This window comes from Plasmopara halstedii (assembly GCF_900000015.1).
Source record: "Plasmopara halstedii genome assembly, contig: Scaffold_525, whole genome shotgun sequence".
Lineage (NCBI taxonomy): Eukaryota > Oomycota > Peronosporomycetes > Peronosporales > Peronosporaceae > Plasmopara > Plasmopara halstedii.
Window position 1 is genome coordinate 1869492 of NW_020187445.1, and position 12120 is coordinate 1881611.

At 43.4% G+C, this 12120-nt stretch overlaps 7 protein-coding genes across 7 annotated transcripts; 4 read left to right on the forward strand and 3 right to left on the reverse strand.

The window, feature by feature from the left end:
• Positions 1–622: 622 nt before the first annotated feature.
• On the reverse strand, positions 623–1135 carry PHALS_15473 (uncharacterized protein). The gene has a single exon (XM_024726528.2). The coding sequence runs from the start codon at positions 864–866 to the stop codon at positions 648–650; it is 219 nt and encodes a 72-aa protein (XP_024577196.1). The 5' UTR covers positions 867–1135; the 3' UTR covers positions 623–647.
• On the forward strand, positions 1135–2948 carry PHALS_11007 (atypical abc1 protein kinase; the record flags this gene model as incomplete). The annotated part of the gene is made up of 6 exons (XM_024726529.1): positions 1135–1226; positions 1291–1861; positions 1925–2357; positions 2433–2509; positions 2569–2669; positions 2732–2948. 6 exons carry the CDS (start codon positions 1135–1137, stop codon positions 2946–2948), a joined length of 1491 nt encoding a protein of 496 aa, XP_024577197.1.
• Positions 2949–4109: 1161 nt separating this feature from the next.
• PHALS_11008 (Uncharacterized conserved protein) lies at positions 4110–5833 on the forward strand (the record flags this gene model as incomplete). Its single annotated transcript, XM_024726530.1, has 11 exons — positions 4110–4143; positions 4250–4270; positions 4330–4428; positions 4500–4621; positions 4680–4785; positions 4837–4878; positions 4940–5105; positions 5168–5335; positions 5407–5518; positions 5578–5714; positions 5830–5833. The coding sequence occupies 11 exons, from the start codon at positions 4110–4112 to the stop codon at positions 5831–5833; spliced, it is 1011 nt and encodes a 336-aa protein (XP_024577198.1).
• Positions 5834–5882: 49 nt separating this feature from the next.
• PHALS_11009 (Predicted inosine-uridine preferring nucleoside hydrolase) lies at positions 5883–6938 on the forward strand (the record flags this gene model as incomplete). The annotated part of the gene is made up of 3 exons (XM_024726531.1): positions 5883–6031; positions 6097–6187; positions 6249–6938. 3 exons carry the CDS (start codon positions 5883–5885, stop codon positions 6936–6938), a joined length of 930 nt encoding a protein of 309 aa, XP_024577199.1.
• A 93-nt stretch (positions 6939–7031) lies between these two features.
• PHALS_11010 (methyltransferase domain-containing) lies at positions 7032–8065 on the reverse strand (the record flags this gene model as incomplete). Its single annotated transcript, XM_024726532.1, has 3 exons — positions 7032–7487; positions 7552–7805; positions 7879–8065. The coding sequence occupies 3 exons, from the start codon at positions 8063–8065 to the stop codon at positions 7032–7034; spliced, it is 897 nt and encodes a 298-aa protein (XP_024577200.1).
• A 90-nt stretch (positions 8066–8155) lies between these two features.
• Positions 8156–9103, forward strand: PHALS_11011 (Predicted alkaloid synthase/Surface mucin Hemomucin; the record flags this gene model as incomplete). The annotated part of the gene is made up of 3 exons (XM_024726533.1): positions 8156–8807; positions 8879–8972; positions 9034–9103. 3 exons carry the CDS (start codon positions 8156–8158, stop codon positions 9101–9103), a joined length of 816 nt encoding a protein of 271 aa, XP_024577201.1.
• Positions 9104–9109: 6 nt separating this feature from the next.
• On the reverse strand, positions 9110–11236 carry PHALS_11012 (hypothetical protein PPTG_09959; the record flags this gene model as incomplete). Its single annotated transcript, XM_024726534.1, has 6 exons — positions 9110–9251; positions 9323–9456; positions 9508–9936; positions 9999–10874; positions 10935–11114; positions 11180–11236. 6 exons carry the CDS (start codon positions 11234–11236, stop codon positions 9110–9112), a joined length of 1818 nt encoding a protein of 605 aa, XP_024577202.1.
• Positions 11237–12120: the final 884 nt, after the last annotated feature.

The window sequence follows — 12120 nt, forward strand, 5'->3', positions numbered from 1 at the left end:
CCGATCGAACAGTCGTCAAATCGCTTCGTGTATATCTCAAGGAGCACGTAGCGGATGATCGGCTTGGCGACAGTGAAAACAGCGAGGCGGAATTGCATTAAAGGGCCCATTCACTCACACGACCGATTTGATTTTCAGGCCTTTCCAAACTAGCGCCAACTACCCACAATATTAGACCAGGTCAACACGTCCATAATCACTTACTTTGCAAGCTTGGATAGGCTCAGATTGTCGATTTAGCGATAAGCTGGAGAATTTTCGCTTAAACCATATAAGTAGGATATAACGACATATAAATCCGATTCCTCCAGCTTCATCCAGCTTCGGCTGGAGAAATTATCTTACAGAGATTGACCTCGCACACTCCACCTAGAAGTCGAACTAAGGCCCTCAAAAGTGACTAAGAACTTCCTTTGCTCTTTTTGTTCAAAAGTGAACAAAAATCTATGTACTGCTTGACGTGTGACTTTTCCATTTGATTTGTGAAGATGATCTGTTTAAACACATCATCTTCACATACTTAAAGTGCAATGTAAATTTCGTACAAAAGTACAGTATTGTATTTGATAAACTGAAACAACAAAAGTGTAAGGTGAAAGCACACAACAGTACAGCACTACCCCCGATCCAGAGAAAACCAAGTACTTTCAATCTGAAAGAGCTTTAATCGATTCATCTCCTGTGCGTTGGCTGAAGCGTGAAAGCTTCTTTTGGGTGGGATGAACAGCAACTTGTTGCACAGACAATGATTCTTTTCGAGAAACGTAAGTGATGACATTTACAGGTTCACACCAATCATTACAGGTAAGGCTGACATAGCTCTCGCCTTTCAAAGTGCCTCCTTGAGGTTGATGCGTTTCGTACATGTCCTAATGCCTAACGTAGATATGTCATTACCGCAGATAAAGGAGCTAATCAAAATATAGTCTGATAACAAAAACGCAAGTTCCAAACTTTTGTAGCTCACGTAAGATAGTCGTTCTCGCATAATACGTCGTTTGTCACGTCGGTTGTCGCGCTAGCAATCATTCAGAGTATTCTGTGGCTTCATATGACATTTTAATGTAATACATGAAATAAATTACCTTTTTTTGCAATAAGTAGCTTTTCATATAGTGTCACTACATCACAATAATGTCCACTCTCTTTAGCAGACACTCGAGGCGGTCGCTGACAGCGCTTGCATTGATTTCAGGCGGTGCCTACTTTGTCGATGAAACTTATGCGTAAATTTAAATTTTGAAACTAACACTATCCATGAAATCTTATAATCTTTCTATATGCAAGCAGCAACATTCTGTCGCGATCGCTGCGTGTGTTTGTCACTGGTGGTCAAGTGTTGTGGGACCATCACCTTCATTGGAAAGGTGTTGAGAAAGACGATCCAGACTATCGCTTTAAGCTTCGAAATTTAAATCAGCGTATTGCTCAGAGACTTCTCCATTTGTGCTATGAGAATGGAGGCATTTACACAAAATTTGGTCAGCAACTCGCCACGTTAAATCACGGACTTCCTAAGGAGTACACAGAGACACTTGCCAAACTGCAGGATCAAGCCAAGCCAGTATCATTTGACAAGATTAGGCAAAGCATTGAGGCGGAGTTAGGGCGATCCTGGGATGAGATTTTCAAAGCTTTTGACCCGACGCCGATCGCATCAGCATCTTTGGCTCAGGTACATCACGCCGTGGATACTTGTGGGCAAGAACTGGCTGTTAAAGTTCAATATCCTCATCTGGAGCTGCAGATGAGTGCGGACCTAAAAGTTATCAAGTGGGCATTTCAAGTCACTGAGTACTTTTTTCCTGATGTTCAAATTCAATGGCTTTTACCAGAGTTCAGAAATTCTTTGCTGTCAGAGGTATATTGACCAAGATGCATTTTAGTTACTGACTGACCTTGAGCGTATGATATGAGTCTGTAGCTGGATTTCGAAAATGAAAAAAACAACAGCCGTCGATTTGCAGATTACTTCAAGCACAATAGCAATGTTCATGTGCCCCTCGTTTACGACCATTTAAGCACAAAACGAATGATGACAATGGAATATATCAACGCACCAAAGATCTCGCAGATTGAATCCATCAAGGCATTGAACCTCGACCCTATTGAAGTTGCACGAGTGTTATGTGAAGTGTTTAGCGAAATGGTGTTTTGCCATGGATTTGTACATTGCGATCCACACGCCGGTAATATTTTTGTGCGCCAAAATCCTGACATACATGGTAAATACAAAGCACAACTTGTGCTGCTCGATCATGGACTTTATCGGGAGCTGGACGATAACTTTCGCAAAACGTATTGCGACTTATGGCGTGCGATGTTAATGCGAGACAATGCACTGTTGAAGGATTGCGGTAAACGACTACATATTGTAGAATTTGTGAAATACTTGCCGCTTTTGTTCACATACCGTACAATTGAGCACAAAGGGCGTCTAGATGCTTCCATGAGCGAATTGGAGCGTCAAAAGCTGTCGGAGGAATTAAAAAAATTGCGATTTTCTAGCGTACGTAATCAAAAAAAAATGTTGTGTATGATTGAAGACTGACTCACAACGACTTTTAGGTCACTGACTTTCTGGAACAGCTTCCAAGGGATATGTTATTTGTTTTTCGGACAAATAATATGATACGAGCTCTCAATAAGGATCTTGGAGGAACCACAAGGTGCAAACTTATGCTTTATCCCACGGAGGTCATAAATAACTCAATCGGTTTGATGCTCACAGAGAAAGATTTTCAATAATGGGGACTTTCGCTATTTCTGGTCATTCCTCGTTCTATTATCCTCCAAATCAAGGGGGCTACTCTGGTTTAATGACTTCGATAGTCTATTGGTGGCATCATCTTAATCTGGTGTTTCGTCTTCGTGCGATCGATCGTGTGACGGCTGCTATCGAGTTTGCCAGAGGCAAGCCGCCAGCAAAGGTCAAACATGCTGGTTGATGAGTCCTTCTTTCTGTACGCAGTATGAAGCTTGTTAGATGTACCAGTGTTTGATAACTATTGACACAAGACGTGAAGAAAACAGAATCATGTGTAGCACTGTCAAAACATTTTTTAATGCACTAACGATGAGATGTTGACGAAATTGAAATAATGTCGACACGCAGTCCATTAAACGATAAGTCAAAAATACAAATTGAAAAATGAATAGCAGCAACCACCACTTCGAAGTGCATGTGCAAAAAGCCACACTACATTAAGCCTATTTGAGGTTATTCACGCAACTTGAAGAGTTGCCAAATTAGCTTTGATTACGTCGGGCGGCTCCTCTTACTGACAGTAGTACGCGACCATTTCACCAAGTAATATATGTGGATCGTGTAGATTGAATGCAGGAATCCATCGAAGTCTGCTGACATTTATCAAACAAAAGCATCTAACAGAGTGTTTACTCGGTTGCCTGGTGTGGTGAACCAGCTCAGTCCCGGCGCCTCATATCCAGATTGGCAAGTTTACGCCGAGCATCCTGTATTCAGGGAGTCTTGCTATCAACATTCACAATTTGGAATTCGAAAGTCACTATTCCACTTGATTCGTATCGAGCTTTGCTGTTATCACCAGTGCTTAAACTCTAGTAGCAATTCTTTGACAAGGCTAGTCTCAATATTGATTCGGTTGCAGCATCACGCTTTATATTGGCAAATATCCCATTGATGTGGCTTTGATCAGCTTATCTTGGTCGATCCACCGATTAAAGGAGGTGAGGAAGTCTTTTTTGAGGTGGTAAAATTCACTTTCACCGAAAGCACAGTAACTTATACCTCGCAAAAATGTCTGCAAATATTGCCCGATAGTCACACGTTCCTTTTGAAACGAACTTGCTGATGCATCAGATTCGACTTTGCTCGATCACTAGGACTTTATAACCGGACCAAAGAATTGCAATCCAATGGCTTTACCGCAACTTGGGGATCAACTTGCTCCAAACAAATATCTAGCTAGCTCCATTGTAACCATGCTAACAATAATTCTGGTGTAATTTATCAAGTCAAACGTGACCTTTTAAAATTTAAACCTATATGTGTGAAAGCAGTGCCATATAGAATTATATTCAAAAGGTATTGCGTAAGATACTGCAACTTGTAGATCAGAAGTAAATCGATGGGATTTCTGCCGAAATGGTCAAGTGCTGATGGTAGAATAAGAACTTGATTCTAGCGACATGCCATATTGAATGGAGCAAAATCTTTCAGTAGACGGTTACTTTGAGAATAGCTAAAGTTTCTGTACTGGTTGTACAGTGGTTACGAATCAGGGCTATAGTTAACCGCCAACGGCACGGCTGAAGAGAGAGTCGTCTTTATTATTGCGTCAAGCTAAGATTTCGTATTGCGGTCATTGAAGAATCCAGCAACATCGCGAACAATGCCGCGAATATTTAAGTTTTCGTTACGCCACAGTAGCGACAAAACTTTTTCTGGTAATTAATAATGTTGGGTTTAGCGGTGAAGACTCAAAAGGTCTTACACTCTTGTATCTTATGTTGTTTAGAGGCCATAATAGAGCAAATGTGCCAAGACCTTGCGTCCGAGGCGGATGAGGTTATTTCACAGTCCAAAACTGCGCTTGTTCGACTTCAGTGTTACGAGGGATGTCTTCAGCTCATTCAGAAGGCAAGTTTTGATGCGGATGCTTCATTCCATTGATACCTAATATTACAAAGTGTCTTAGACCGTTCGCGAACCGAAGAATGAAAATCTTAAGACAGAACTTGTAAACAGGTTGAGTCGGAACATCACCACACTCCGAGTATTTTACGACCTTGCGACGGACATAGGTACATTGATGCTCGTATTTTGAAAAGGGTGATACTTATTGCACATGTTAGAGACTATCTTTGTGGCTCTTATCCAGATATGTAGTCAAAAAGGTACTCTCTCCATTATACTTGGGTAAAAGGTTATTGTGATGCTTACTTTTATGTTTTTTAGCAACTAAGAAAGCAGCTGCTTATCTGATCGAAAAAATTGCGAGTTTGGTAGACTTTGCGGTGAGTTTCGATAGTTTGAAGGCGAAGACTTCCGACATTCAGAACGATCTGAGCCATTTTCGGCGGTTTTTGGCGATCAATGCAGCGAAATTAAATCAATTGGAGAGGTTCTTAGTTCTCATGTAATTCTTAAAACCCTGCTTCACTAAACAACAGGATTGCTTTGCAGTCTGGCTGACGCACCTTTGAACGCAATGTCATTTTTTGTGGCTGATCATTGCCCCATGCTCAAAGTATTAATTCGAGCAATTGAATGTGCAATGGCCAAAGAACCAGCGGCTGTCGATGTTTCAGCTATATTGGCAAATTCCCGCTGTGCTTGTATGACGAGCAGCCGGTAAGACAGTACCATTGTTCTAGAATCTGCGCAATAAAGCGTTACAAAGATGCTTTGAATGAACGCCATAGACCGAAAGACGGACGTCCAATGATGAATTTTTTGCGCGCTATGACTGGAGCTATTATTTTGTACGACCATACAGCTGTTCACGGTGCATTTTGCTCCAAATCGGAAGTGAAGGCATGCTATTTTATATATTTTGACTTGATCTCGTTCGTACTTATCCGATCTGTCTGCAGATCAAACGATGTGTCAAAGAGCTTGTACAGGGAAAGCATAATGGAGCAACATTGGAATTGATTGATACTATCAAATATTGCAGCTTGCATTACAATGACTCGTCAACGCCTATCAAAATTCGAACTTTAATGAACACGTAAAACGCACCAATGTCCGAATGTATGATCTGATAGTAGCTGATAAATTTAATGGAGCACGTTATTTGCATGTGGAGATCTTGATCTCGAATTGATTTACGCTTTGTCACGAAGCTAACGACAAAATTTCAGAAGAAAGTAAAAAACGGACGCTGCTTATCTAGAACATGCGCCTTGTCATTGACACTGATGCGGGTGTCGACGATGCCATTGCCATTCTCATGGCACTACATGCATTTCCTGGCGATCAAGTTGTAGGCATCACCACTGTATTTGGCAATGTAGACTTGCACCAAGCAAATCACAATGTGGCGCAGTAAGTTGTAGTGCTGAGGAGGGCATAAAAAAATTTTCGTTTTAAACTTTTGTGATTATAAACAGCGTTCTTCAGGCTGCTGGTCGCTCCGACATTCCTGTTTACAGTGGCGCGTCTAAGGCGATTGTCGCTAGTGTTTCGGACGAAAAATGGGCAGTACGTCGTTTTCACAGTAGTTGTCTAGTGTATACGTCGAAAGTGACATATTATACTGTAGGGTCACGGTCCCGATGGTCTTGGAGGCGAGTCGGGTCCGGCAAATGTTACTTTAATGGAAGCGCGCCGCAATGAAGCGGTTCACATGCTTATCGATTTGGCTAACAGCTATGCTGGAGAGTTAGTGGTCGCTGCAATCGGTCCCCTTACCAACATTGCACTTGCAATACTGCTAGATCCAAGTTTCATGGTAAAAGTTAAGCAGCTCATTGTTATGGGTGGATTGTCGCGCGGTGAGGGCAACCAAACTGAACACGCCGAGTTTAACGTAAGCTGCGACCCTGAGGCCACTGAGATTGTCTACCGAAACTGTAGCGCTCACAAGCTGTACGTCGTGCCACTCGAAACGTGCTCAGACAATGCTATTCCGTGGGATACCGTTGATAAAATCTTTCACGAAGAAGTAAATTCTAATGGTGAGTATATCAAGCGAATTTGGAAATATACGCGAGAGTTTTGTAAACGCGAAGGATTCTTTCCTTGTGATGCTTATGCCATTGCCATCCTTCTGCATCCAGAGTACATTAAGACTGCCTATAAATTGAAGGGCCAAATTTATTTAGCTCCCGATGAGAAGCGCGGCGCCTGTATTTGGGACAGCAATTGTACGCCAGATCAAGCGAACGTAACTCTCGTAACCGAAATTGACACCCGTGTTTTTGAAGATTTGCTCCACCACTTGGCAGCTTAAGCACTAAAATAATGCCTTTACGATAATGAAGAAACTTGTCTAATACTATATATATACACAATTTATAGTTTGAGGTAGCATAGTTTCTATTGCCTATTGAGGCTTCTCAAAAATTGCGTGTACCCACACTCGAAAGCGAACGACATTTTGCTGTCGATTGGCGTATTGTCGACGTATGTATTCGTTTTCTACCATGCATAGGCCTGCCGCAGTGAAAATTTCTTTAATCTCCTCCGTTGTAAAATAATACGCTCGTGTATTGTCTTGACGAACGTAAAAGTTGTCCTGCAATTTACAACCAGAGCGAAAGCGAAGTTGCGCTTGGTCGTACCGTCCGTAGTCACGAAAAAACAACTTGCCTCCTGGTTTGATTGCTGCAACCACCTTCATTACAGCGGCCTTCATCTTGTCTGGGTGAAGCGCCGATAAGCAGAACATAAAGAGTGCATAATTAACACCGCCATTTTCAAATGCGGCATCTGGTAGCGGATCTTTGGTTATGTCACAAACTGAAGCACTCACACGATTTTGATCATACAAAGGTTGCTTCTGTACCACAGAATCATCCGGAAAAGTTAATGGTTGGAAAACAAAAAAGACATTCAAAGCATACCTTAAGTAGGTCAATGGCTGAGTCGGCAAAGTCGATGGCCACAATATGAAGCGCCGGATTGATTTTCAATAAAGGAAGTGCCGCATTTCCGACACCACTTCCAATCTCTAACAGCGTCCTCGTCTCGCCGCCTTCGGGTACGACGCTTAGATCCTTAAACACCAGGTGAAGATAATGCCTATCTTTGTAGAAATTAGTTGAATTGCGCTTGTAGAACTTATCCCAACTCTTAGCAGACTCTTTTTCGTATTTATCTTTTGTTAAACACAGCACAAAGCTCATCAGCTATAACATGTAGAAGATTTATCCCATTATTCACACACTCACTCTGCCAGAATTCGGGAATCGTTGACGTGTCCTGGCTCAGAAGCTCGCGTGCCAGACGCTCGCGTTCTTCCGTCCACACATCGTCGCACACCACACAGTTTGGGTCCTCTAGAACGAGTTTCCCGACTCCTGCTCTATCCACCAGCTCCTCGAGCTTCTGATTTGTTGGTTTTTCGATGCCACTCATCTTCTACTGCCAGTAAGGCATGTTTTTGCTTTTTAACCAATCAGCAATATAAATTTGAGGCATCTAATCTTAGAAGGTCACACATTTGTCATGGACGTCATTTCGTGCCGCGGCGCAAAGATCTGCAGCCCGTTTGTGACAAGCGACGATTCTATTTACTACGTCTCAGCAGAAACAGGTGAGGTCTTTCAGTTCCACCCCCCATGTGAGCACGTGCCTATTGTCTTCTCGGGTGGGGAGCCGTTCGGTGCACAGTTCGATCACAAAGGTCGATTGCATCTCGCGGATTGTGCCCATGCTGCCATCTTAAGGGTAGATGATGATGCGCAGCCAGGAGTGATGGTGAAGACATACGAAGAACGACCCTTCCGAGGCCCTAACAGCATCGCATTTGCGCAGGATGGCTCACTTTTTTTCACGGACAGCGGACCAATGGGCGAAACGACGCTTGAGAAACCTCAAGGCAGTGTTTTCTGCATCACTTCTAGTCCTGTTGGCGGTCAAGTATTACGTCCACTGCTCACGGAGTGTCTTGCACATCCGTGGGGAATCGCGGTTTCCCCGAAAAATGGTGCCCTTTTCGTCGCAGAGACGATGCAGAATCGAATTGTGAGACTGCATCAACGGCCAAGCAATGTCTACCATGCAAGCGTTTTCTATCAGTTTACAGGTGGAATGGGGCCTTCGGGAATTGCATGTGGAGCCGATGGGACTTTGTACGTGGGGCACTATGATTTTTCAGGTAAAGATCGCATGCAGTGCAAAATAAATCATCAATGATGTGTAGAGAAAATGTTTTAACTTTGTATTCAGGCGTAGATGGAAAGATATTTGTCATCGGATCGGACGGAATTTTGAAGCGAACATTCGAAATTCCAGGGTCGGAAATCACTGGACTTTGTCTCAGGTACATAATATCCTAGAATTTGCTATCAAAGTGATACTAACTTAATTCGTCGTGATTAAAGTCATGATGAGAGCTACGTGTTGGTCACTGAAGCATCCACCAACACAATCCATAAGCTTGTACTTCATTGAAAGTTGCTACGACGAGCCAAGATCGCTACGCTTCTCTACTGTCGTTGCCTCTCCTGTAAACAGCTCTTTTAAGAGGCTTTGAGCCGCTTGTGGAGTATATTTCAGGTATCTGGAAGCGTGTTTTTTTGAAAATTGAATGGCTGAGTATCTATATATGTGCGACATACGACACGATAAGTTTTACATTGAATGCAGCCAAAAAGTGGAAGTAAGGTGTACTTTTCATAAAAAGGCTTGTATGCTGGCATGATCGTGTCAATGGCAGTTCGAATGACATGCTGTCGCATGGGAACGTCCACTATTACGTACATTTTTTGCGCTTTATGCAGCTCTTCAAGCTGATCATTAAATTTCTGCAAAATATACAGCGTTAAGAAAAGCGACATAACGCTTGAAATACTTACCAGAAACTTTTCCTTTATGAGCCTGCCGCTTTCGAGCGTCAACATATTTCCACCTTTTGTATATTGTAGTTTCTCTTTTGGATCGTGTAGATATTCCGTAAAAGAGGCGTAGCTCACGTGAATAAATGCCTTGAGTGCATTATTCCGCAACTTTTCCACGTGCGGTTTAATGATGGTGTGTAGCTGCTTTTCTAAATCTGCATCGTCGAGATGGGGTAGCGAACTAGTAACAAAGCTAAAATTGTTGACAAGAAAAATCTGCTTGAGCATGTCTCGCCCTTTTACAAGGTCCGCTTTGGCTGTGATAACCCCAACAAGTTGAGTGACGATTGTGTCAACGAAAGCGGCTGGGCTGATATCCGAGTCAATCTCAAGCAAAATTTTCAGTGGCTTCGCCTGATCGCACACTTTTCGCAAGAAGTTAATAGTCTGAAACCATACAATTTTTGGTCAACAATTGCAACGTGAAGACATCGAAAGCAATCAATTACATGACTCGATATTGGGTGAACATTTCCATCCCTGGTGGCAATTTGGTCTTCCGAGGCTTCAACCAGGCTGGCCTGGAAATTGAATAGCTTTTGCTTGGCTATAGTAGAGAGATCAGTAACAATCGTCTTTACAGCCTTGGACAGTATCCAAGGGTCGTCAAGTCCTCTTCCGTCTCGGCTACGTAGTAGTATCGGTGGACAGACTGCGGACTCAAATGCGTCAAGTCGCGACAGTACCAAATCGTGAGCCAGTAGAAGTTTAGTCGCATCAAGTTGTCTTGGCAAGCACAGCGCTTTGTCTATATCTTTCTTCCACGACTCCAGCACATGGTGCACAGAAAAACGAAACGCTTCATTGGCTAGGTTTTCATCCGAGAAAATAAGCCCAGCCAGAACCTTTTCTGCTTTGATGGTCACTTCAATGTCTAGCAGATATTTCGATAATGCTGAAATAGAAGTACTAAGATCAAAGCCGATTGAGGTTCCACAAGAATCATCAGTAAGAACCATTTTAATCACACTAAAGCGTTGCTTGCCATATTCCTCTAAAAGCTCCTTTTGATCGATACCAGAGATCAGAAGACATTCCAGAAGCTGAGAACCTCTGAGGACGTCGTGCTCGCTAGGTTTTATCCAGATCAACACGTTTCCACTGTCGCGCTCGCTTCTCGACAGTACACTGACTACGCTTATAAAATCGGTCAAACACTTATTTTGCACTTCAACGAGTAATTCCTTTGCTTGTCCCAAAGCTTTGACAGACCCTTCATATGAGCGATGACTATCAAGAAAAGTTATTGCAATCAACAGCTTCTGTAGTGCTCTGACAAACTCATTCTGGTCAAATCTGGAGCCGTTAAGTAGCACTGGGGCGAGCTGTCAAAAGAGAAAATTTAGAGTCACTGCAAAGTAAGGTGGAGATTGCTATAACTACACCTCGTGCGCCACCTCAAAATTTTCGTTTATTCGGCGGAGCTCCAGCACACTTAGATCGATGTTTTTTTGTGTGCCTCGCAGCTGCTCTGTAAGCTTATAAACTGGCAACGTCTCCTTCTCGACTCTTAGAAGACCTTTCTGAAAGCCCGATAGCGACTGCTCCACCTGCTGCATTTGTAGCTATTCACCAGAAGTGCATTAGGGTGCCCAATGTGATGTATCCACTCTTGACTGGATTAACATACCTGATTATCTCGCAGTGCCTCACGGATACGTAACACACTTGCGCTATACGCCTCCATCACTAATAATCTTGAAGTTATAATTCAGTTCTTTTAAAGGTGTACTTACAGTTCTACGATCGAGCATAGTATAAAATAGGGAATATTTCAAAACGTGACAGACTCTGAAAATTCGACCAGAACATGCATGACACGTTTTGTTTAAAACACCAGTGATCGATTCATCCAACGTAAACTACACAGTACTTTACTACGGCAACGCTGACCATATTGAGCTGTGCCGCTCCCATCTAGAGTACGAGCAAGACAAACTGTCACAAACCTACCAGACAATGGGAGGAGGGCAAACGAGAAAGAAGCCGTGGACGACATTCATTGCTTTCCAGCAGTCGAAGAGCGCTCGGGTGGTCAGTCGAGGTGCTTTGCCCTTCAAGAAGATGATAATATAACAAAGACACGAAAATCGAACAAGATATTCTACACTTCATCGTCCATCATATTTCACTTGAGTGACTTCCGTGCTCAATGAGCCCTGTGTCAACGACACTGAAGCCACCAAGTCTCACTGCTTCTGACAGCAAACTCGGGCAGAGCGCAACTTTGTCTCCCGCACGCGGTGCAATGCCGGACAATGCGTCCGCGGCACCAAGAGATGTACTCCTAGGCTCGATGAGCACGAGCGTCGCGCCACGCGCACGCTATCAGTGACGCGTGACCTCGTTGAGGATGTGGAGGTGGTCGACTACGAGTTTGACACTCCTTTTCCCGGGTGGAATGGCGAGGAAGGCAAGCTGCGCCAGCGGCGTGATTACGAGCCCTTCTCGCGCCTTGCGGACCACATGTCCGTTTCCTGACTTCTCGTCACCTCAAGACGTGGTGTCATCACCAATGACCTCGATGAGGCACAGAAGCGGCAGCTGGGAGCTGCCCGTAAGGCGGCTCTG